Below are 26,256 nucleotides of genomic sequence, written 5' to 3'. Positions count from 1 at the left end.
TTTATTAAATAGGGAATCCTTTCCCCATTGCTTGTTTTTGTCTGGTTTGTCAAAGATCAGATGGTTGTAGATGTGTGGTGTTACTTCTGAGGTCTCTGTTCTGTTCCACTGGTCTATATATCTGTTTTAGTACCAGAACCATGCTGTTTTGGTTACTGTATCCTTGTAGTATAGTTTGAAGTCAGGTAGCATGATGCCTCCAGCTCTGTTCTTTTTGCTTAGGATTGTCTTGGCTAGGCAGGCTCTTTTTTGGTTCCATATGAAATTTAAAGTTCTTTTTCTAATTCTGTGAAGAAAGTCAACGGTAGTTTGATGGGAATAGCATTGAATGTATAAATTACTTTGGGTAGTATGGCCATTTTCACAATATTGATTCTTCCTATCCATGAGCATGAAATGTACCTTAGCAGAGCTCAAGCACTATGCTGGGAGATCCGCTGCTCTCTTCAGAGCCAACAGGCAGGAGAGTTTAAGTCCGCTGAAGCTACATTCACAGCCACCCCTTCCCCCAGATGCTCTGTCCCATCTGAGAAGATGGGAGTGTTCTCTATAAACCCCTGACTGGAGCTGCTGCCTTGTTTCAAAGATGTTCTGCCTGGAGAGAGGCATCTAGAGAGGCAGTCTAACTACAGTGGCTTTGCCATGCTATAATGGGTTCTGCACCCAGTTTGAAACTCCTGGCAGCTCTGTTTACACTGTGAGGGGAAAACTGCCTACTCAAGCCTGAGTAATGGTGGATGTCCCCCTGACACCAAGCTCAAGCGTCCCAGGTCTACTTCAGACTGCTGTGCTAGCAGCAAGAATTTCAAGCCAGTGGATCTTAGCTTGTTGGGCTCCATGTGGGTGGGATCTGCTGAACAAGACCACTTGGCTCCCTGGCTTCAGCTTCTTTTCCAGGGGAGTGAACGATTCTGTCTCACTGGGGTTCCAGGCACCACTGGTGTACGGGAAAGAACTCCTTCAGCTAGCTCGGTGTCTGCCCAAACAGCCGCTCAGTCTTATGCTTGAAACCCAGGGCCCTGGTAGTGTAGGCACCGGAGAGAATCTCCTGGTCTGCGGGTTGTGAAAGCCATGGGAAAAGCATACTATCTGAGCCAGATAGCACTATCCCTCGTGGCACAGTCCCTCACAACTTCCGTTGGCTAGGGGAGGGAGTTCCTCGAGCCCTTGCACTTCCTAGGTGAGGCGACGCCCCCATGGGCTTCTGCTTGCCTCCCATGAACTACACCCACTGTCTAACCAGTCCCAGTGCGATGAACTGGGTACCTCAGTTGGAAATGCAGAAATCACCTGCCTTCTGCATTGGTCTTGCTAAGAGCTGCAAACTGGAGCTGTTCCCATTCAGCCATCTTGCTAGCCCCACTCTTATTATATAATTTTTATGCCTTTCATCCTCATAGCTTAGTTCTCACTTATAAATGAGAACATATGATATTTGGTTATCCATTTCTGAGCTGACTTCACTTAGAATAATGGCCTCCAACTCCATCCAAGTTACTGCAAAGGCCATTATTTTGTTCCACTTTATGGCTGAGTAGTATTCTATGGTGTATATATACTACATTTTCTTTATCCACTTGTTGGTTGATGGACATATAGGTTCGTTCCATATTTTTGCAATTGAATTGTGCAGCTTTAAACGTGCATGTGCAGGTGTCTTTTTCATATAATAACTTCTTTTCCTTTGGGTAGATACCCAGTAGTGGGACTGCTGGGTCAAATGGTACTTCTACTTTTAGTTCTTTAAGCAATCTCCACATTTGTTTTCCATAGTGGTTGTATGAGTTTATATTCCCACCAGCAGTGTAAAAGTGTCCCCTTTTCACCACATTCATGCCAACATTTATTATTTTTTGATGTTTTAATTATGGTCATTCTTGCAGGAGTAAGTTGGTATCTCATCGTGGTTTTAATTTGCATTTCCCTGATAATTAGGGATGCTGAGGGTTTTTTTCATATGTTTGTTGGCTGTCTGTATATCTTCTGAGATATTGTCTATTCATGTCCTTTGCACACCTTTTCATGGAATTGCTTTTTCCTTGTTGATTTGTTTCAGTTTCTTGTAGATTCTGGATATTAGTTCTTTGTCAGATGCATAGTTTGCAAGGGTTTTCTCCTACTCTGTGAGTTGTCTGTTTAATCTGCTGATTATTATCATCATTATTACTAGTATTTTGCTGTGCAGAAGCTTTTTCATATAATTGGGCCCCATCTATTTTTTTTTTTTTTTTGAGACGGAGTTTTGCTCGTTACCCAGGCTGGAGCGCGATCTCGGCTCACCGCAACCTCCGCCTCCTGGGTTCAGGCAATTCTCCTGCCTCAGCCTCCTGAGTAGCTGGGATTACAGGCATGCGCCACCATGCCCAGCTAATTTTTTGTAGTTTTAGTAGAGACGGGGTTTCGCCTTGTTGACCAGGATGGTCTTGATCTCTTGACCTCGTGATCCACCCGCCTCGGCCTCCCAAAGTGCTGGGATTACAGGCGTGAGCCACCACGCCCGGCCGGGCCCCATCTATTTATATTTGTTTTTATTGCACTTGCTTTTAGGTTCTTGGTCATGAATTCTTGGCCTAAGCCAATGTCTACAAGAGTTTTTCCAATGTTATCTTCTAGAATTGTTATGGTTTCAGGTCTTAGATTTAAGTCTTTGATCATTTTAAGTTGATTTTTGTATAAGGTGAGAGATGAGGGTCCAGTTTCTTTCTTCTACATGTGGCTTGCCAATTATCCCACAACCATTTATTGAATAGGGTGTCCTTTTCTTCATTTTTTGTTTTTGTGTGTTTTGTTGAAGATCAGTTGGCTGTAAGTATTTGACTTTATTTCTGGGTTCTCTTTTCTGTCCCAGTGGTCTACCTGCCCATTTGTATACCAGTACCATGCTGTTTTGGTAATTATAGCCTTGTAGTATAGTTTGGAAGTTGGGTAATGTGCTGCCTCCAGATTTATTCTTTTTGCTTAGTGTTGCTTTGGCTATGTGAGCACTTTTTTTGGTTCCACATAAATTTTAGGATTTTTTTCTAGTTCTGTGAAGAATGATAATAGTACTTTGATAGGAATTGCACTGAATCTCTAGATTTCTTTTGGCAGTATTATCATTTTACAATATTGATTCTACCTATACATAAGCATGGGGTGTGTTTCCATTTATTTGTGTCATCTATGATTCCTTTCAGCAGTGTTTTGTAGTTTTCCTTGTAGAGATCTTTCACCTCCTTGGTTAGGCTTATTTCTATTTTATTTTATTTTATTTTTTGCAGCTGTTGTAAAGGGGATTGAGATCTCAATTTGATTCTCAGCTTGGTTGTTGTTGGTGTATAGCAGTGCTACTAATTTGTGTACATTAATTTTGTATCCTGAGACTTAATTCTATAATCTATCAGATCTAGGAGCTTTTTGGATGAGTCTTTAGGGTTTTCTAGGTAGCCTCGTGGTCAATTCTTTTTTTTTTCTGTCACTATTGGCCTCAGAACAATGTAGGCAAAAAAGTTTTAAAGCACATTTTGTATGTGAGAAAGGGCCACATCAGAAGTGAAGGGAACAGATCATACAAAGATCTCAGATGATTGAAGACAATAGGGCAAGTCCCCTGGAAAGAACTTGTGGTTATGTCTAAGCTGGTTAAAGCAGAAATGGTCAAGAATATGAACCTAAATTTGGAACTAAAAAGAATGAAAGGCAAGTAGGTTCTATTTCTGTAATACATCTGGATTGGTGTTTGGATATTATGTGAAGCAGGGATGCAATTTCAGCTTTTTCAGTGTAGACACCCTATTGCTGCAAGAGCATTTACTATAACGTCATTCTTTCACCACGGATTCACAATGCCACATCTTTCATATATCACATTTCAGTAGATGTGTTTGGTTATCTTTGTGCCACTGACATATGATCTTATTTGGTATAGTTTTCAAATAATCTTGGTATCTAGTTGGTCATAACTCCTTATTCAGTTCTTTTTAAGAAGTACCTTGAAATGTGGTATATATACACCATGGAATACTATGCAGCCATAAAAAGAATGAGATCATGTCCTTTGCAGGATCATGTATGAAGCTCCATTATCCTTAGCAAACTAATGCAGGAAGAGAAAACCAAATACCACATGTCCTCATTTACAAGTGGGAGCTAAACAATGAGAACACACGTACACATAGAGGGGAACAACAGACCCAGAACTTCTCTGGGTCCCAGCAGAAGGTAGAGGGTGGGAGAAGGGAGAGGACCAGGAAAAATAACTAATGAATTTTAGGCTTAATACATAAGTGATGAAATAATCTGTATAACACACCTCCATGACACAAGTTCACCTATATCACAAACCTGCACATGTACTCCGGAACTTAAAATTTAAAATTTAAATAAATAAAATAATAAAAAGTACCTTGGCTGTTTCTTTTATAATCAAATGACCAGATTTCATTGAAAAACTTTTGGGGGGGCTATAACTCGCATACATTGAATCAATTTGTCAAGATCAGTTTGGCAAAAATTGGCATATTTATAATATTTCTCTTCATAGCTATGAACACGATACATTCCTCCATTTACTAGGTTCTTTACTGTGGGTAGAGAATTGAATGGTGGCCCCAAAATGATATGTCCATGTTCTTACCCCTAGAGTGTGTGAATATAACCTTACTTGGAAGAGGGTCTTTGAAGGTGTCATTACTGATCTCAAGATGATATAATTCTGGATTATTCGGGTAGCCTTAGTCTACTACAAGGATCAGAAAGGGAGGAAACACACACACAAAGAAGGCCAGGTGAAGATGCAGACAGAGTTTGGAATTACACAACCACAAGAATAGGAACACTTGAACCCACCAGGAGCTGGCTGAAGCAAGGAAGATTCCTCCTTTAGAGCCCGCGGAGGGAGCATGGCCCACCAACACCTTGATTTTGGACTTCTGGCCTCCAGAACTGTAAGAGAATAAATTTCTGTTGTTTTAAGCCACTAAGTTTGTGATAATTTGTTATGGCAGACCGAGGAAACATACATGTTCAATAAGGTTTTGTGATTTCTTCATAATGATCTTGTATATCTTTTGTTGTATCTATTCCCAAATTCCTTACTTTTTATTGCTATTATAAATAACATCTTTTAAGATTTATGCTTGTTAGTGGTTTATTGATGATATTAGGGAAAGCAATTAGTTTTGGGACACTGATCTTGCATCCAGCAACTGCTAAAATCTTTTTCAATAAATATGTGTCAATCTTGTATTAAAATCTTGCAGACACACAAGAAAAAGTACTCCTTGTAGGTCAATTTAAATATTTATTCCTGGCCGGGTGCGGTGGCTCAAGCCTGTAATCCCAGCACTTTGGGAGGCCGAGGCGGGTGGATCACAAGGTCAAGAGATCGAGACCATACTGGTCAACATGGTGAAACCCCGTCTCTACTAAAAATACAAAACATTAGCTGGGCATGGTGGCACGTGCCTGTAATCTCAGCTACTGAGGAGGTTGAGGCAGGAGAATTGCCTGAACCCAGGAGGCGGAGGTTGCGGTGAGCCGAGATCGCGCCATTGCACTCCAGCCTGGGTAACAAGAGTGAAACTCCGTCTCAAAAAAAAAAAAAAAAAAAAAAAAAAAAAATATATATATATATATATATATATATATTTATTTATTCCTGGTAAGGACATTTTCTAGAAAAAGAAAATGGATAATTGTTGTTAGACTAGATGCAGAAAGAAAGAACAGTCTCATTCAAGCTCTCGAGATCCTTGACTGGCGGTCAGCAAACAGTCAGCTGTGTGGGTCACAACTTACCCAGAACAAGTTTCTTTCCGTATTTTTTCTCTGAATCCCTAATTTTTATTTTTTTATTCTATGACCAACTCACTTATAATCATACTGTCTTTCTTTTTTTTAACATTCCCATGGACACCAGGGACAGAATAAGTTTTTATTCCATCAAAATTCATTACAAACTGACATAAGGATTTATCAGAAATGCTAACTTCTTTGCAGAGGAAGGATGTGAATTATAGGCTGTAAAACAATTATGTCCCAGACCATCTTTTCTTTTATACTGGGATCCTCACTTCACCATATAGATCTTCCAACATCTACGTTTGCTCAACTCCAATTCATCTTCCAACCTATAGCTCTATTTTTGTTTAATTTTTAATTCTTGTGGGTGCATAATTGGTGTATATATTTATGAGGTACATGAGATATTTTGATACAGGCTTGCAATGTGTAATAATCACATCGGGATAAATGGCCTATCCATCACCTGAAGCATTTATCCTTTCCCTTACAAACAACCCAATTGCATTCTTATTTTTAAATATACATTCAAATTTTTATTGACTATAGTCACTGTGTTGTACTATCAAATACTAGATCTTATTCATTCTGCACCCCCTACCCCAGTATCCCTATTTCGAAAGCACTAGTCTCCATCTAATCCTATTACTCCTAAGGCTACCAAAAACACATTGCTCTTAGAAATACGCCAAAATCCTTAAGTGCCCATTGCCTGCTGTGGGCTTGGTCCCTCTGCTTCAGTCTCATTCCTCATTACTCTCACCCCTGTGCTCTGGGCTATAGTCATAACGACTTTCTCTGTTTCTGAGAGCCAAAAATGTCTTTTTTGCTTTAAGGCTTCTATAAGCTATTTCCTGTGCCTGAAACTCTCTTTATCCTACTTCTTTAACTCCTCATCATCCTTCACAACTCAGGATTTCTTTCTTTTTTTTTTTTTGAGACAGAGTCTCACTTTGTTGACCACACTGGAGTGCAGTGGCACGATCTCGGTTCACTGCAATCTCTGTCTCCTGGGTTCAAGTGATTCTCCTGCTTCAGCCTCCAGAGTAGTTGGGATTACAGGCATGTGCCACCACACCCAGCTAATTATTGTATTTTTAGTAGAGACAGGTTTTTGCCATCTTGGCCAGGCTGGTCTTGAACTCCTGACCTCAGGTGATTCGCCCACGTTGGCCTCCCAAAGTCCTGGGATTATAGACATGAGTCACCATACCTGGCCCACAGCTCAGCTTTAAGCTACCTCCTCAGACTCTGTCCTAATGCCCCAAAATAGATTAGAAACCCTCTACTGTTCCTTTTAATTCCTAGTATCTCTCCCTACCAGCACTGATGAAATTTTTCCCTATTACCTTTTGAATTTTTATTTTTAAATTTATATTCACTAAACTTTTTGTTGTACAGTTCTATGAGAATTGACAAACGTATAGTCTTATAACCGCTACCACAAACAAGATACAGAACAACTTGGTCAGCCCCCAAAACTACCTCATGCTGTCTTTTCATAGTGAATCCTTCCTCTCACCCTTAACCCCTGGCAACCACTCTCCAGGAAAAAGTTTTGCCTTTTCAAGAGTGTCCTATAAATGGTATCCAAGAATAGGTAGCCTTTTTGGTATGGCTTCTGTCATTCAGTATAATGAAACTGAGGTCCATTTAGTTGTCTGTGCATCAATAGTTCATTATTTTTCACTGTTGAGTAGTATTCTATTGTATGGACAAAGCACAGTTTGTTTATCCATTGATCAATTGAAGGACATCTAGACTATTTCTAGCGGGAGACAGTTATGAATAAAGTTGCTATAAACATTCACATACGGGTTTTTGAATGAACGTACATTTTCATTTCATTTAGATACATAGGCGTGAGATTCCTAAGTTACATGGTAAGTATATGTCTGTCTTTACTGGGAATCGCCGAGACTCTATTCCAAAGAGGCTGTGCCATGTTGCATTCTCACTAGCAATAAATGAGAATTCCAAGTGCTTTGCATCTTCACCATTACTTGGTATTGTCAGGCTTCTTTTTACATTTTTAAGCCGTTTAATATAGGTATCTAACTATAATTTCAATTTGCATTTTGCTAATGACTAACAATATTGAGCATCTTTTTACATGCTTATCTGACATCCATATATCTTCTTTGGGGAAATGTCTGTCTAGATCCTTTGCTTATTTTTCTTTAATTGAGCTGTTTGTTTTCATATTGAGTTTTGTGGAATTTTTATATTTTCTGATTACAAGTCCTTAATCTGACACATGATTTACAAATTTTTTTTTCTAGTCTATGGCTTGTCCTTTCATTCTCATCTTTTGGAGAACAAATATTGTTAGTTTTGATGAAGTTCAATTTATTAATTTTGTTTACTTTTATGAATCATGCTTTGGTGTCTAACAACTCTGCTTAACGCATAATCACAAAAATTCTCCTATAAGCTCATGCCTATAATCCCAGAAATTTGAGAGGCTGTGGCAGGAGGATCACTTGAGCCCAAGGGTTTGAGACCAGCCTGGGCAACACGTGAGACCTTGTCTCTACAAAAATAATTAAAAATTAGCTGGGCACGATGGTATGCACCTGTGGTCTCAGCTACTTGGGAAGCTGAGGTGGGAAGACCGCTTGAGCCAGGAGGTCAAGGCTTCAGTGAGTTGTGACTGCACCATTGCACCAGCCTGGGTGACAGAGCAAGACTCTGTCTCAAAAAAAAAAAATTAAATTAAATTATCCTATGTTTTATTCTGGAAAATTTATAGTTCTGTGTCTTATATTTAACTCTATGACGCATTTTTAACTCATTTTTGTATAAAGTGTAAGGTATGAGTTGAGGTGTATTTTTTAGGGAAAGGGAACAAACAGGTGATTATTTCAGCATGTCTCTTCTTGACTTTTGCCAAAAATCTGTCACCCACATGAAATAGATATGAAAGTTGATTTGCTTTCAATATGATCAGAGAAACTCTTTTACATGATTTCTATTCTTTAAAAACTTTAATGTTTGTTATACGAATCATTGTATGGTCTGTCTCAGTGAATATTCCATGAACATTTAAAAGAATTCCAAGTCTGCTCTATCCTTGCCAATTTTCTGCCTATTACTTCTAGTGATTACTAAGAGGCTGTATCGCTTGGTGTTGTTTATGTAGTTGCTGTAGGGGTTACAATATACATACCTTTCACAGTCTACTTAGAGCTAATATTTTGCCACCTCAAATAAGGTATAGAGGCCTTTCAACCACAATGGCCCATTTTCTCTCCCCTCTTTATGTTATAGTTGTTGTTTGTACTACATTGAATACCCCAAGAGGCAATGTTACAATTTTTGCTTTGAACTATCACATGTATTTTAAAGAAGCTAAGAAAAAGGTAGTCTATTTTGTTTACCAAAGATTGCCATTTTTGTTCTTGTTCTTAAAATTCCCAGGTTCTCCAAGGTGTCATTTCCCTGCTGTTTGAAGAACTTAGAACTAGACCATGTCTTTTAGACTTTAAATTTAGGGTAGATCTGATGGTGACAAATGTTAGCTTTCCTTCACCTGAGGATCCCATTATGCTGCCTGCATTTATAAATAATATTTTCCTTTACTGGATGTAGAATTCAGGGTTGGCCATTCTTTTCTCTGTGTCCTTTAATTATTGTTTCACTGCCTTCTTACCTTTCATGGTTTTCTGGTAAGAAATCAATAGTCATTTGAATTGTCGTTTTGAGGATTTTTTCTTTACATGTTTTTTCTTAATTGCAATAAGAATTTGTTGATTTTATTACTATTTCTAAGAACCAAATTTTACCTTGTTGATCTATTCATTTTTTTCTCCTTTCTTACACCTTTTATACTGACTAGATATCTTTTCTCATTCCACGTTTTCCCTTGATCATTTAGAAGATAAACACCTTATTTCTAACAACATTGTGAATAATGAGGACATTTGGTTTTGACTCATTGTGTCATATCCAGGAAATCTTATAATCTTTCGAAGCCTGAATTCCTCAAATGGGAATAAAAACAGTTTCTATCCCTAATATCGGAAGGCTTTGTAAAGGTAATTATGCAGTCAGACATGCTTTGTAAAGTGTAAAGTAGAGATAATTGCATGCTAACATCATCCTGATGATGACTAGTTATTAGTGGGACACTATTTGGACCAGGACTTGTTTTTAAGGATATTAAGAAGCATTAAAGGAGGCTGAGTGCAGTGGCTCGTGCATGTAATCCCAGCACTTTGGGAGGCCAAGGCGGGCAGATCACTTGAGGTCACAAGTTTGAGAGCAGCTTGGCCAACATAGTGAAACCCTGTCTCTACTAAATATACAAAAATTAGCCGGGCATGGTGGTGTACTCCTGAAATCTCAGCTACTGCAGAGGCTGAGGCATGAGAATTGCTTGAACCTAGGAGGCAGAGATTGCAGTGGGCCCAGATTGCATTTGCATCACTGCACTCCAGCCTGGGCCACAGAGCAAGACTCCATCTCAAAAAAAAAAAAAATATATATATATATATATATATATATATACATATGTATATGTGTATATATATATATATATATACATATATGTATATATCACATATAGTTTGTTTTAAAACTTACCTGTCCATGCAACATTTTTTTATTCAACACATCTTGAAAGATTAGGAATGAGAAGTGATAAATTGGGGACTTCTATGTAAGCTAGACAAATTAAAGTCATCCATAAAACATGGTAGATTTTTACAGTAAAACTGGAAAAAAAAATTGCCAGGTCTAGATGCAAGCCAGTTGCTGGCAATGTTTTCCAGCTTCAAAGCAATGTAATTCATTATTAATCCTCAACAGAGACTAGGATGACAACAACTCCACAGGTAAGTCACTCCTCTTGCAATAAACATTACAGTGCCTTTTTTTTTTTTTGAGACTGAGTCTCTCTCTGTCGCCAGGCTGGAGTGCAGTGGCACAATCTCAGCTCACTGCAACCTCTGACTCCCTGGTTCAAGTGATTCTCCTGCCTCAGCCTCCCAAGTAGCTGGAATTACAGGCATGTGCCACCATGCTCAGCTAATTTTTGCATTTGTAATAGAGACAGGGTTTCACCATGTAGGCCAGGAGAGTCTCGATCTCCTGACCTCATGATCCACCTGCCTTGGACTCCCAAAGTGTTGGGATTACAGACGTGAGCCACTGTACCTAGCCGCTACTGTGCTTTTGAACTCTGCTTTTACCCTCCTCAGCATAAAATTAGAATTATATTCTTCATGTTTTTTATCATCACAGTATCTACCAGAATACAGGGGCAAGCATCCAAAATGTGACTCACTGGTGTTGTTCTGCAACGTGTGCATCTGTGTGTCCACTGAGACAGGCATCAGTACATGTATCTGCAAATACACTCTGACTTGTGAATGAGAAATTACGGTTTGTAGACTAAAAATGACATTTCTTGCTACAAAGGAGTTCTTACCTACACCATGATTTTCGAGTATCTCCTGCTCACTAAAAACTGGTGGAATAAGGCCAGGTGTGGTGGCTCATGCCTGTAATTCCAGCACTTTGGGAGGTTGAGGTGGGCAGATCATGAGGTCAGGAGTTCAAGACCAGACTGGCCAATATGGTGAAACCCTGTCTCTACTAAAAAATACAAAAATTAGCTGGGCATGGTAGCTCGTGCGTATAATCCCAGCTACTTGGGAGGTTAAGGTAGGAGAATTGCTTGAACTGGAACCAGGGAAGCAGAGGCTGCAGTGAGCCAAGATCACAGCACTGTACTCCAGAGCGAGACTCCATCTCAAAACAAACAAACAAACAAACAAACAAAAAACTGGTGGAATAAAACAAAGAGCTGCCTTGTTTATGAGTTAATAGAAACACATAATACTATAATCCCATAATCCAGTACCTTCATCATAGAGATGGGCACACTGAAGCCCAAGATGATGGAGTTAAGATCACAAGGGGCCTTTGTGTTACCACAAAGGTGACCACCCAGGAAGGCAAACAACTGTGTCTTGATTTGCCTGGAGACTCTCCCAAGTTGCCCCAGCCTGTCCAACTTTAAATTTGACTCTGAACTCCTCGCTAGCTCTGATTCTAGGATTTCACTGGGAAGTTTACATCCTAGACACCAGTTAATTCTTTCTTCCTACTGCCAAAAGAGAAGTTATCTTAAGAGGCAGCAAACCAATCAGCAATCTTTAGAAAAAACTGAAGACTGCTCATCCCTTTGGGTCTTAAACACAACTTGGAACCCCAGCCCGCACCAGCCCAAAGGCAGTCCATCCAACCTCACATTCATCCTTGTCACCCAGTGTCACTTATCCTCACAGATTCTTATCTCCAAACTATCCTGGAATTCCTTCCCCTTATCTTCTTTCCATCAGACATAACCCATTCATTTGGAAAACATTTATCAAGCCCCTATCCTGTGTCAGACACCTGGTTGGAAGCTGGAGATACCAAGATAGCATCTCTTCACTCAGGGAACTAAGGGTCTGCTGAGAGAGAATATAAAGAGATCACTGTTTTAAAGGGTGTTAAGTGGAGCGCTAGAGGTAGAGAAGATTAAGACTAAGCTCTTCCCTCAAACACAGACCAGTAGAGTTAAGATGTTGAATACTGAGCCCTTAGCATTCCTCTCACCTGATTCCTCTCTGCCATCCCTTCATGCAACACCTACCTACCTTTTTCCCTGCATCCTTTTGCATCATTTCTCTAGCAGAATGATTTTCTTGCAGTGTCTCATGCCTGTAATCCCAGCACTTTAGGAGGCCGAAGTGGGTGGACCACTTAAGGTCAGAAGTTTGAGATCAGCCTGGTGAAACCCCATCTCTACTAAAAATACAAAATTAGCCAGGTATGGTGTCACACGCCTGTAATCCCAGCTACTTGGAAGGCTGAGGCCGTAGAATCACTTGAACTGGGAAGACAGAGGTTGCAGTGAGCTGAGATCACACCACTGCACTCCAGCCTGGGCAACAAGAGAGAAAGTATGTCAAGAAAGGAAGGAAGGGGAGGGGAGAGGAGGGGAGGGGAGGGGAGGATGGAGGGAAGGAAGGAAGAGAAGAAGGGGGAAGGGAGGGAGGAAGGGAGGGAGGGAGGAAGGAAGGAAGGAAGGAAGGGAGTCAGCCTGCCTAGAACATAGCAGACACAGAATAAATATTTGTTGAATAAATAATGTCACCCCTGTGTTTAACACCATTCAGTAACTCATACAGAGGTGCTTGCAATATTTTCCCACTGATTTATCACTAATGAGGAGGGAAATGACAACAAATATATCGCTGCAGGTATTATTCTATAAAATGTCCAAATCTAAACTGTGCCACTCAATAACGCTTTATACTTGCAAAAACACATGTGCCCACCACCCAGATCAAATATAAGACATTTTCATCAGCCTAGAAAACTTTCTCATGTCCCTTCTCATGTCAGTCCTTCTGCTCAGAGATAACCACTACTCCGTCTTTAATCACTACACGAGTGTCACCTATTCTTGAACTTCATACCTTCAATGGAATCATCCAGTAAATACTGCTAGTGACTTGAGTATTACTATTTTGTATTCAGGTACCTTTACTAGAGCATCTCAAATGAAAAATGCCCACCCAAAACTCCAAGATACCAGTGGCCACTTTCAGGGCCCCATATTTCATATTGATTTCTTGGTTTTTACCAAAACCTATTTCCTACACGTATCAACTAGGAGGTGTCAGAAAAACAGTTTTCACTAAAGGAAGGAAGAAACAGATAATGAATATCACAAAAAAGATTCTCATCTTAATACCTATGAGTTTATATTTGTATGAATGTTATGTTTGTTGATTGACTAATTAGATAATGTCACCTTCATTCAAGAAAATAAATTTTTAATAGTGGCACATTAGAGCCAAAGAAAACCTTCTAATGAAGACATTTAAACAGAGGAAAATCTCAAGAAGGAATGACAGCAAAAGTAGCACTAACTGAGGGCTTATGATGGTCTGGTCATGAATTTGAAGATGAATATGCCACACCATAGCTCTAAATTGGTATTATCTTTCTAGAAAATAGTTTTCTAGAAAGCCTTTATGTTTTTGTTCTGGTAATTCTGTTTCTATAATCTTACCCTAAAGAAAAGTTTAAATACAAATAAGATTATAATGAAAGATCCCCAAACGTGAGGGGATTATTAAATAAATTATAGTAAGTCTGCATGGTTGAATATTACAGGAGCTTTAACAATATATTCTTAAGAAATATTTAATGACAAAATAAATACTCAAAATATGAAGTTAAGTTTTAAAAAGAACAGGCTACAAAGCTATAGCTATGGGGTGATATAAATTATGTATGTATGTATGTACATAAGCATATTTGAATATAAGTACTAACATATGCATTAATGCACATAAATGGGCCAGGCACAGTGGCTCATGCCTGTAATTCCAGCACTTTGGGAGGCCAAGGCAGGTGGATCATGAGGTCAGGAGCTCCAGACCAGCCTGGCCAATATGGTGAAACCCCATCTCTACTAAAAATACAAAAATTAGCCAGCTGTGGTGGATGCACCTGTAGTCCCAGCTACTTGGGAGGCTAAGGCAGGAGAATCGCTTGAACCTGAGAAGTGGAGGTTGCAGTGAACCGGGATCATGTCACTGCACTCCAGCCTGGGTGACAGAGCAAGATTGTCTCAAACAAACAAACAAACAAACAAACAACAAAAAAAAACAGAAACAACACACACACACTCATTTACATTTCCCCCACCCTTTGACTAAAAGTGCATACTTGAGAACACCCTTTTACAACAATAATACATCTATTTCTTCATCTCTGCACCTTGTTAGGCAAAAGATAATGTTAATTTAGACTTTCAGCTATTAATAAATATTATTTTGCAAACCTTTGATTCAATGTTAATGAGGATATGAGGGGGAAGTATTCATACTCTGCTGGTGGATGGAAAAATTTCTATAGCTACTTTCAATGGCAATTTGATAGTCCTTGGGACAAGCAATACCACTTTTTGGTATATCTGTCTTAGAGAAGCAATCTGCATATGTGCCCAAGTCCATATACACACATTGCAACATTGTTTGTCATTAAAAAAAAAAGAGTGTATGCACTCATCAACCAGGGAATGGCTAACTACAATGTATCCGTACCAGAAAATATTATATAGCAATGAAAAATAGTGAAAGTTTGAAAGACTGATATAGAAAATTTTAAACATATTTTTGAATGAAATACAAGGTGGAAAATAATATGTAGGGTATGATATTTTTGCAAAAGTCAAAGAGAAAGTATTATTATACTTACTCCCATATATATGATGAAAATGCACAGAAGGAAAAGGTGACTTTGAATAAACTATAGGATATGATTTAAAAAAAAAGATACCCAACATATTGGTAATGTGGTTACATTTGGAGGAGACATTGGGTTTGATGGGAACATGGTCAAAGGGGATTTTAACATTCTTAATATTTTCATTTTTTCCAAAATAATGTATTAACTTGAAACTGTATTTTAATTTGAAAGTAAACTTTTTAAAAAATTCAAATTGCTCTCTGAATGCACTAAGTTCTTCTTTAAAGACTACATGGTATTTTTTTTTTAATCAACACCAAGTACTTTATTTAATAAACAGATAGTATGCCCACAAGGCTATTTCTGAATTACCTAATCTTAACACAGTGAACATAGAAATCTTTAGCCAAATTTACAGTTAGTTTAACTACTGACCAACTTAGCTTTATTATATTAATTTCATGAATAAGGAAATTAAGTTCCAAACAGAGCAGAGTGTTCAAGTGAAAAAAATTCCCATTTACTCGGTCAATTTTTACTGTTTAAACCGTTTGGAATCTAGTGGGTCAGAGTGTTGGTTTCAGTTATAACAGACTTCATCGCATCAGAAATTGTACTTGTTTTCATCCTTTCAAGGAAGCTCAGACCCAGGAAAATTTCCATAGTACCTTATTGAACAAGATAAGTAGGTCATGAATAACTGAAATAATATACTTTACCCAATCTTACAATTTCTTCCCTTCATTTTAATAGGTATTAACTAATGTTGACTATCACATAATGCTTTTCCTCATAAATATGATCTTTTGCAGTGAAAATATTATTAATAATTCATAAAGAAGTGTGAATGAATATGTGTATGTTCCTTTTGGCCAATAGTTAAAAGGATTTCTAACAGAATATTATTCTAGGAACATCATCTATTTCACTTCATATTTTTGTACGAAACCATTATATTTCTGAGAAAAAGTGAAGAGACGTGACATTTAGTAATAAGATAACTTAAAATGTTCTGGAACTAGAAGTTTTATGGTAATTTTTTTTTTAACAGTCTCACTCTGTCCCACAAGCTGGAGTGCAGTGGCCTGATCTCAGCTCACTACAACCTTTGTCTCCTGGGTTCAAGTGATTCTCATGCCTCAGCCTCCCAAGTAGCTGGGATTACAGGTGTCCACCATCACACCCAGCTAATTTTTGTATTTTTAGCAGAGACGGTGTTTCACCATGTTGGGCACGCTGGTCTTAAACTCTTGACCTCAGGCGATCCGTCCGTCTTGGCTTCCCAAAGTGCTAAGATTACAGGCATGAGCCACTGCACCCAGCCACATAGTGATTTTTTTCTAAAGACAGGTACCTTATTTTTCCTCCTTCATAAAATAAACTTATTTATATTGTCTTAATGAAATTAATAAAACTTAACCAGTCCTTTCTCTTTTTAAAATAACTAATAAATGTGTAACTTTGTCACTTCCCCAGGAAAAGTTTAACGGTGGGACGTGTCTTTCCTTCCATTTCCTTTTTGGCTTGGAAATCAGAATGAGGAGGATTGTCTTTGCTGGTGGTGTTATCTTATCCTGCCTCTTAGGTGGTAAGTTGTTAGGACAGCATAAGTTAAAAGGATAGAAAATTATTGAAAAATTGTAGAATTACCATATGACTAAGTGGAGAGTGACCTTAAATAAGGGAATCTGAAAAGTACTGCTGTAGAAGCCACCTTCTCTTGCTCTTCCCGCTAAACGTACTCTTGGTAACCATCTTCTGACTCTAACAGACTCTGCCTGCTGACCTCTGGGTTCAGCCTCTGGGTGCTTATAACATGGTCTGAGTAAGCACTCAATTAACAGTAAGAGACCACATTTATTGAGCACTTATATATTCAGGTTCTGTTCTAAACATTTCATTAGTATTATTAATAATTCATTTAATTCTCATGATCTTTAAGTTAGGTGCTTTTATTTCTTATTGTAAAGATGAGGAAATTGAGCAGAGAGGTGGTGAACCACATATTGCTGTTATTATCACTAAGCTAGAACTAACCAAACTAGTTTGGAAGCCCTTATAAGGATGGCAAAGTAAGTGAATTAAGTATAACAAAAGAAGCATAGATTGGGGCCTGCTAGCACTTTCCCTTTTATAAGAGCACTTTTCCACCAATTCTCACATTTCTCCATTTATAGAGGAACCACATAAGGAGATAACAAGGAGTTTTCAAATTCCTTTTAGAGAATTCTTAAGGACTCTCAAACTAGGTAGATGTTCATAATGGTAACATCTCTAAACAGACATGTGCAAGCACCATCATGGGAATTCTCCCTCACGGAAATGGTGACATGGTTACGAACACAGATGCTCTACACTGTGCCCAGAAGTTAACAGAGCAGTCTCTTAGAGTTAGAGGGTGGCAGAGGAAGGAAGAAGATAAGGTGACTTCTACACCAGTACTTTACAAATTTAATGTACATATGAGTCACCTGGGGATCTTGTTAAAATGAGTCTGATGCAGTAGGTCTGAGGTGAGGCCTGAGATTCTGAATTTCCAACAAGCTTTCAAGTGATGCTGGTGCTGTTGTCTGGAGACCACACTTCAGTAGGAAGAACCTGCAAGTCATTCCAGAAATAAATACAATTCAAACATGACTTATGATGGTTCAACTTATAATTTTTTGACTTTATGTTAGTGGAAAAGTGATATGCATTCAATACAAATCATACTTTGCATGCCTATACAACCATTCTGTTTTTCACTTTCGGTATAGTATTCAATAAATTACATGAGATATTCAACACTTCATTATAAAATAGGCTTTGTATTCAATGATTTTGCCCAAGTGTGGACAAATGTAAGTGGCACGTTTAAGGTGGGCTGTGACATTTGGCAGGTTAGGTGTATTAAATGCATTTTCGACTTAAGATATTTTCAGGTATATTTGGATATAACCCCATCATCAGGGGAAAAGCAGGTGTATTGAGACTTGGAGACTTGGTATCAAATACTGGGGTCACCAACTCATAAGCATAAAGTTTCTGGCCACGTAATATAAATGAGGGAAGCCAGCCAGCTACATAAAAGGAAAGGCTCTTCTAAAGGAGGACAGCTGGTATGCAGCTGCAGATGTCTGCTGCCACAGAGAATGCAGAGTCCAAGATTGCCAAATCTCCTGATTCTTCCGGAGAAGCCAGAAACTCAGATTCGTAGGAGAACTCTCCCAATTTTTAAATGCTGACAACTGACACAATTTCTGAAAATTCTATGCAAGTTAAACACACCAGAGCTGGACCACAAGACCACCAGTCTATGGCCTCTGCTTCTCACACTACCCTCATTACTGAATGCAATGCACAATGAAATTCTGATTACCCCGTAGAGAGGGCAGCAAGAAATTCAAATTGTACAGCTTAGGTCTCTGCTGGATTTGAAGTCTTCATATTGTTCTGCTACAAAGAATGTGGAAGGAAGCATATGAGTAAATGAAAAATCACAAGAAAAACATCTTCAGTATCTTGGGTGTGATGAGAAAATAATTCAGTAGTAACATTAACTTTGATGGACACAAGAAAGACGTATGGGCAAAAGATGAAAATTCAACATAAAGAGAAATTTTGTTGTTGATTTTTACCTGGCTCTGAGGACTACCCATGAAGTAAAGGGTGGTTATTTTAAAAAATCACCATCATCATGATTTATAATATATGCTTAAATATACATATATGTGAATTATAGGCTGGGTGCAGTGGCTCATGCCTGTAATCCCAGAGCTTTGGGAGGGCCGAGGGGGGTGGATCACCTGAGGTCAGTAGTTTTTTGTGTTTTTGGTTTTTTTTTGAGACAAAGTCTCACTCTCTTACCAGGTGCCAGGATGGAGTGCAGTGGCGCGACCTCGGATCACTGCAACCTCCGCCTCCCGGGTTCAAGCAATTCTCCTGCCTCAGCCTCCCAAGTAGCTGGGACTACAGGTGCACGCCACCATGCCCAGCTAATTTTTTTGTATTTTTAGTAGAGACGGGGTTTCACCATATTGGCCAGGATGTTCACGATCTCTTGACCTCGTGATCTGCCCACCTCAGCCTCCCAAAGTGCTGGGATTACAGGCGTGAGCCACAGCGCCCAGCCGGTCAGTAGTTTGAGATCAGCCTGGCCAACATGGTGAAACCCCGTCTCTACTAAAAATACAAAAATTAGCCAGGGGTGGTGGCGCATGCCTGTAGTCCCAGCTACTTGGGAAGCTGAGGCAGGAGAATTGCTTGAACCCATGAGGCAGAGGTTGCAGTGAGCAGAGATCATGCCACTGCACTCTAATCTGGGCAACAGAGTAAGAGTCCATCTAAAAAAAATGTATATATATTTATACACACACACACACATATGAATTATAGTATGCATTTAAATAATTATATATAAAAGATCTTACTTGGCTAATAAAGTAGTAAAGAGAATAGTATACTTCAGAATTAAACATGTAAGGAAAAATTCATTTTACAACTAACCTGAAACATTAAACTTAGTTGTCAAATTGGAATATATTACGTAGTAGATATGTTAATAAAACCAACAGGAAATGTTCAAACCAAAAAAGACTGGAAGAAAGAAAATGGGATCCAGGAACATATTTGTAAGTAAGCAGACAACTAAACAATGACAGCAAAAAGGCCTAGAAGTTAAGGCATCATCTTCAGCCATAGTGAAGGATGTCAGGGTCAAGGTTTCAGGAAGAAGAAGGCTATGGTTGCTGGGTGTGGAATCAGGAGAGGCAGTCTGAGGGGGAGGGAGAGAAACTGGAACAGATCTCACCCAGGAAAACAGTTTAGGGGCTTTGGGTAAGGAGGGCAGTGATCCGATATCACATGGGCTCTCCACTTACGGGGGCCTCTTGGCACCAAAGGTCTGAGTAATATAATGAGTCTCTAAGTGCAAGATGTAAAATTGACTGATCATAAATTCAGGAGGAAAACTTACTCCAGGATAACCTGAAGAAACAGCAGGGCTAGTATTCCAGGCAGGCAACTGACCGATCCAAGAAGAGCCAAGACCTCCAGCAAGAAGGGTGATCAGAAGGTTTGGGATATGCAAAAGGTAGGGAGCTCCAGGGAGACAGTGTGCTTGCTAAGAATAGGGGCTTAGATTCTAAAACTGTAGACTGTTTTCCTCTCTCTCTCCCGCTTACCTAAGCTATTAAGGCCTCAGTTTTCTTTTCTGTGAAATGCAGACATATATAATACCTGCCTGAAAGGTATACTTTGGGAAATAATTGGGCTTATGAATGTAAATGGCTTAGCAGAGTCCTTGGCATAAGCTCAATTCCTTACAAATATTTGTTGATTGATTATTGATTATGAATGGAAAGTCTGTCATGCTTAGTGGAAGAACAAATGTGAAATTTCCCAAGTGTCTCTAGTTGAGGTTGAGGCTGGGGAAAAACATCAACAAAGATCAATTAGCCTCATCAACTAGACTGTTTTCTATTAAAAATTATCCCTTCTATCCCCCAATATGGCAGAGGAAGATACAAAACCCAATGCATAAAATATCTAGTAAACCCTTCTTTAGGGCCGTAAATGAATAAGAATGACATGACAGTGGTCATCATATAGTGGAAGACGGAAACTGTGAGCACTCAGAGAAATTTTGGCTCAATTTCAAAAGAATCTTTTAACAATCTGAGCTGTTTTTAATGGTGATCAGTTCTCCATCACTGGCCAAAGCTCCCTGCAGAAGCTATAAGAAAGATCCCTGAATTGGAAGAATCAACGATTTATAAACATTGGACCAGACATCAATAGCCAAATCATATCCCCTCAGCTATTTCTGCATATCTAAAATACAAATTCTCAAGCTTCACCTTCCATCGATTCTAACTCAGCTTTTTGAGGGCTCTGGGAATCTGTGTGTTTATTTAATTTGCTCAAATCTGATGCACAGTAGAATTTGGAAACCAATCTTCCAGATAATGTCTCCCAACCTTACCAATATACCAGTTCAAGAATCTCTGGGCTATTTCTTTTCACTTTGTCATCCAGGCTGGACTGTAGTGGCTCAGTCTCGGCTTACTGCAACCTCTCCCTCCCAGGTTCAAGCGATTCTCCTACCCCGACCTCCCAAGTAGCTGGGACTACAGGCACGTGCCACCATGCCCAGCTAATTTTTGTATGTATTTTTAGTAGAGATGGGGTTTCACCATATTGGCCAGGCTGGTCTCGAACTCCTGACCTTGTGATCTGCCTGCCTCGGCCTCCCAAAGTGCTGGGATTATAGGTGTGAACCACGGCACCCAGCCTGAGTTCTTTTTTCTTTTCTTTCTTTTTTTTATTTTTATTTTTATTTTTATTTTAGACAGAGTCTCTCTTTGTCACCCAGGCTGGAGTGCAGTGGCGCAATCTTGGCTCACTGCAACCTCCACCTCCCAGGTTCAAGTGATTCTCCTGCCTCAGCCTCCTGAGTAGCTGGGACTGCAGGCGCATGCCACCATGCCTGGCTAATTTTTGTATTTTTAGCAGAGACAAGGTTTCACCGTGTTAGCCAGGATGGTCTCGATCTCCTGACCTCATGATCTGCCCACCTCAGCTTCCCAAAGTGCTGGGATTACAGGCATGAGCCACTGCGCCCGGCCGAGTTATTTTTACATAAACAAAATGAATAGCATTTTTGAGCTACTGAATTTGAGTATGGAAGATAACCAAGATGTAAACATTAATCAAGCAATAAATATTCATGACTGTACAGTCAAGAACTGACTATATATAATGTGCTACCTTAGGCACTGAAATGAAGTCCTAACAGTGGATATGTGGCTGAAATTAAATTTTCTGGTAAAATAATTTTGGTGTGATTTAATTAAACACTGAGGAACTGAATGAATTTTAACCCAAGTATTTTAGACCACCTGGGCTCCATTCCTGTCTGATTACCACAGTTCAAGGGGCTTCCAATTCAAAAATGGAGCATATACTTTGAAATTTCCCTCATTAAATTCTCAAAATAATAAATAATTTTAGCTGGGCGCACTTTGGGAGGCCAAGGCAGGCAGATCATCTGAGTCAGGAGTTTGAGACCAGCCTGGCCAATATGGTGAAACCCCATCTCTACTAAAAATTTAAAAATAAGCCAAGCATGGTCGTTCTTCCGGCTGCCTTCCTCCTCTCTTCCTTTCTCTGCCATCGTGGTGTGTGCTTTACACCGTTTCTCACCATGTCTTCTCACAAGACGTTCAGGATTAAGCGATTCCTGGCCAAGAAACAAAAGCAAAATTGTCCCATTCCCCAGTGGATTTGGATGAAAACTGGTAATAAAATCAGGTACAAATCCAAAAGGAGACATTGGAGAAGAACCAAGCTTGGTCTGTAAGAAATTACACATGCGATGGCACACATATTTATGCTGTCTGAAAGTCACAATCGTGTTACCAAATCAAGCTGAAAAATGTCACCGCTGTCTGGAGAAGTTTGAACAGTTTCCTTTCTGTATCTGTTATGAAGGCATTAGTTAGTACAACCCACACTGCTTCCATTATTCATGTTAAAAAACAAAAAAAAGGTTTTGGTTGCCTGGGTTCAGTAATAAATATGTGAGACCTTTCACTTCTAAAAAAAAGAAAAAAATTAGCCAAGCATGGTGGTAGGTGCCTGTAATCCCAGCTACTCAGGAAGTGAGGCAGGAGAACTGCTTGAACCTGGGAGATGGAGGTTGCAGTGAGCTGAGATTGCGCCATTGCACTCCAGCCTGAGTAACAAGAGTGAAACTCCATCTCAAAAAAAAAATGTATGCAGGGTTTTAGGATTAAATTTTAAAATATTGCTTACTCGCTGGGTGCAATGGCCCACACTTGTAGTCCCAGCACTTTGGGAGGCCGAGGCAGGGAGTCCAGCCTGGGAAACATGGGGAAACCTGTCTCCACTAAACATGCAAAAAGCTGGACATGGTGGGTGTGTGCCTGCGGTCCCAGTACTTGGGAGGCTGAAGTGGTAGGATCACTCACTTGAGCCTGGGAGGCGGAGGCTGCAGTGAGCTGACATTGTGCCACTGCACTCCAGCCTGGGTAACAGGAGTGAGGCCCTGTCTTTAAAAAAAAAAAAAATATATATATATATAAAACATATATATTTTATATATATATTTTTGATGTCTCAAAAAATAGTGAATCGACTTTTATATAAAAGATATTTTATTTAAAATATATTTTTAAAATATATATATTTATATATAAAGTCAAAAATCACTATTTATTGATCTCTCTTCCTTTTCTTCTCCCTCATATCTAGGACTTTCTCCTTATTTTTCTACCCCTGTGCTTGGAGATATTGGAGGTATGATTTGCAGAGCATGCAATCTCTCAATCCCCTTCCATGGATGTCTTTTAGACTTGGGAACCTGCAAGACAAAACCTGGTCAGTACTGTATAAAAGAGGTCCACATTAAAGGTAAATTTCAACACTATAAAACTTTTCATTAAAATAAGCACAGAGAAAATGCTTATCACAGCAAACTTCCATATGCCAGATGCTACACTGAGGGCTTTACCAGGGCTACATTATACCAACAAAACAATGAAAAGAGCTGGATGGATCCTGTCACTACCCCCATTTTACAGATGAGAAATCTGAGACACAAAAGGATTAAGTAATTTGCACAGTTACGCAGCTAATGAGTCTTACAGACAAGATTCAAACGCGAGTACTCTAACTCCAGAGCACACATTCCTAATGAACCTATATACTGTCTCATTCACATCACTCACGCCCTCACAAAGAAGTAACACACAATTGGCAGAGCCCTTCTAAACTTGGGCCTTGTGCACCAGCTGCATGCCCATTAAGCTGGCATTCCCTAAAACATAAAATCCAAATAATGAAACATCGGAAGAAAATACTGGGAAGCATATTTTAAGTTTGAAAGAAAGGAGGTTAGCTGGGCATGGTAGCGCACCCCTGGAGCAGTCCCAGCTACCGGGAGGCTAGGTGGGAGGATCACCTGAGCCCAGGAGGTTGAGGTTGCAGTAAGCTGTGATCATGCCACTGCATTCTAGCCTGAACAATAGAGTGAAACCCTGTTTTGAAAACAACAACAACAACAAAGAAATAAAGAGAGGAGGCCTCTTTAACATCCAAAATCCAGACTGGGCACAGTGGCTCATTTCTGTAATCCTAGCACTTTGGAAGGTAGAGGTGGGTGGATTGCTTGACCTTAGGAGTTCAAGACCAACCTGGGCAACATGGTGAAACCCTGTGTCTACAAAAAAAAAAAAAAAAATTAGTTGGGCGTGGTGGCTCACACCTGTAGTCCCAGCTACTCAGCATAGAGGCTGAGGCAGAGAACTTGCTTGAGCCCAGGAGGCAGACGTTGCAGTGAGCCCAGGAGGCAGACGTTGCAGTGAGCCCAGATTGAACCACCGCATTACAGTCTGGGCGACAGGGTAAGACATTGTCTCAAAAAAAAAAAAAAAAAAACAAAAAAAAAAAAAAAAAAAATCTCAAACCCAAAAGTTGTAAAGGAAATAATAAATACATTTGCATATATCAATATTTTAACATTTATAAAATGTGTGATAACTCCAAAATGTAAAAGATAAGAGATTAACTGGGTGAAAATATCTGAAACATAGATAACAGGGAAAAAATATTAATACATATCCAGAATAAAGAACTTCAAAAATAATTTTTAAAAGATCAACAATCAAGGGGAAATACATTATTAAAGGAAGTATGAAGGCAATTCCCAGAAGAAGAAATATAAGTAACTTAAAAATGTAAAAGCCTGCTCAACCTTGTTAGTAAAAATTAAGGAAATGCAAATTATGGAAACAATATAATATTTTTAACCCATCAGCTTGGTAAAAAATATAAAAGTTTTATTATATCAAGAGTTAGTGACAGTATGGGGAAATGGGAACACTCATACATTTTCAATGACAGCTTAGTCTGGTTCTGCATCTTTTTAGACAATTTGTGAATTTCCATTAAAATTTTAAATAAATGGCCTTCTACAAAGCAATTCTATTTCTTGACATATACTGTGGAAAAATATTTACATTTAACACATGTATCAAGGTTATCACTGCAGCATTAGGTTTAATGGTAAAGTAATAGAAATGACCTAAATGTTCATCTATAGGGAACTATTCATTAAACTGTGTTATATCCAGCCATGGAGTGCCATGCAACACTCAGAATGAACTAGATCCCTTTGTTAACATGAAGGAATCTCTAAAACATTGCTGAGTGGGAAAAAATTCAGTTGCCAACAAGTAAGTTCAGTATACCACTGATGAAGAAAAATCCACAAAACAGGCCTCTAAATTTTTCTGTGGAACTGGAAGGGAAGAATAAAAATTAGAGGAGATCAAAGTTAGTTTGGAGAGAGGATGAGAATCATGGGGTCACATCACAAGGTGTTCTGGTATTAAGAGGGTTACTTGAGTTCTGTTCAATCTTTCTAATTTAGGTTCCCTCTCCAAGGTCAGTTCTCCCCTTTGCTAGTCACAACCCCTTCTTCATGGAAGGGGAAAGATACGCAGACCCCGGGGGCCATGAGATGTTGGCTCTTCTCTTCCTGAATGTGGACAGAGAGTCATCTAGTCAGATGGACATCAGAATTAGTATGATGTATAAGAAAGAGCCTGGAAGCTTATTCAACAAAATATTAACAATAGTTCTTGATGAGTCGAAGGCCTGGAATGACTATGATGTTTTTGGAAGAGCAGTTTCCTAATTTGGGAAATTTTGCCATTTACACTGATGCAAAACAAACAACTGAACCTCACACTTTTGATAGTTTTTTCAATAGGGTTTCTTGTTTCTCAACTTTTACACTATTGACATTTTGGGCAGGTGAATTCTTAATGGAGGGCAGTCTTTTGTATTGTAGGATGTACAGCAGCATCGCTGCTTCTACTTACTAGATTCCAAGAGCACCTTCAACCCCACCCTGCCGCCCCAACCAATTCTGACAACAAAAATGTCCCTGGGTATTACCTGTTGTCCTGGGAAAGGGAAAGCAAAATCATCCCCAGTTGAGAAACCACTGTTTTGTCCAAGTTTCCAATCATCACGTTTTGCTGCCTTTGAGGAATTGGTCCTTTTGTCCTCCTACCTACAACTGAAGCTGGGGTGGTAGAATTATAGGATGTTACTGTCACTTATTTTGTACTTTTGTGCATTTTTTGTATTTTCTACAGTGAACATGCATTATTACTTCTTTAATTGGGGAAGAAATTAAGTGAGGTCATGCAT

At 39.2% G+C, this 26,256-nt stretch overlaps 2 protein-coding genes across 3 annotated transcripts in view; one reads left to right on the top strand and one right to left on the bottom strand.

Moving 5' to 3' along the window:
* Positions 1-26,256, bottom strand: part of CUNH9orf85 (chromosome unknown C9orf85 homolog) — a 165,285-nt gene that overhangs the window by 13,921 nt on the left and 125,108 nt on the right. The window lies entirely within an intron of this gene.
* Positions 22,154-22,606, top strand: LOC108287804 (60S ribosomal protein L39-like). The gene has a single exon (XM_037730615.1). It carries the CDS (start codon positions 22,220-22,222, stop codon positions 22,373-22,375), a length of 156 nt encoding a protein of 51 aa, XP_037586543.1. The 5' UTR covers positions 22,154-22,219; the 3' UTR covers positions 22,376-22,606.

This window comes from Cebus imitator, unplaced genomic scaffold (assembly GCF_001604975.1).
Source record: "Cebus imitator isolate Cc_AM_T3 unplaced genomic scaffold, Cebus_imitator-1.0 Scaffold355, whole genome shotgun sequence".
In the NCBI taxonomy this organism is placed as follows: Eukaryota; Metazoa; Chordata; class Mammalia; order Primates; family Cebidae; genus Cebus; species Cebus imitator.
The sequence above is the reverse complement of the archived record's forward strand: the minus strand, read 5'-3'. Positions and strand labels throughout refer to the sequence as shown.

Coding starts and splice junctions, on each gene's coding strand:
- LOC108287804 (XM_037730615.1), top strand. CDS start 22,220: ATGTCTTCTCACAAGACGTTCAGGATTAAGCGATTCCTGGCCAAGAAA.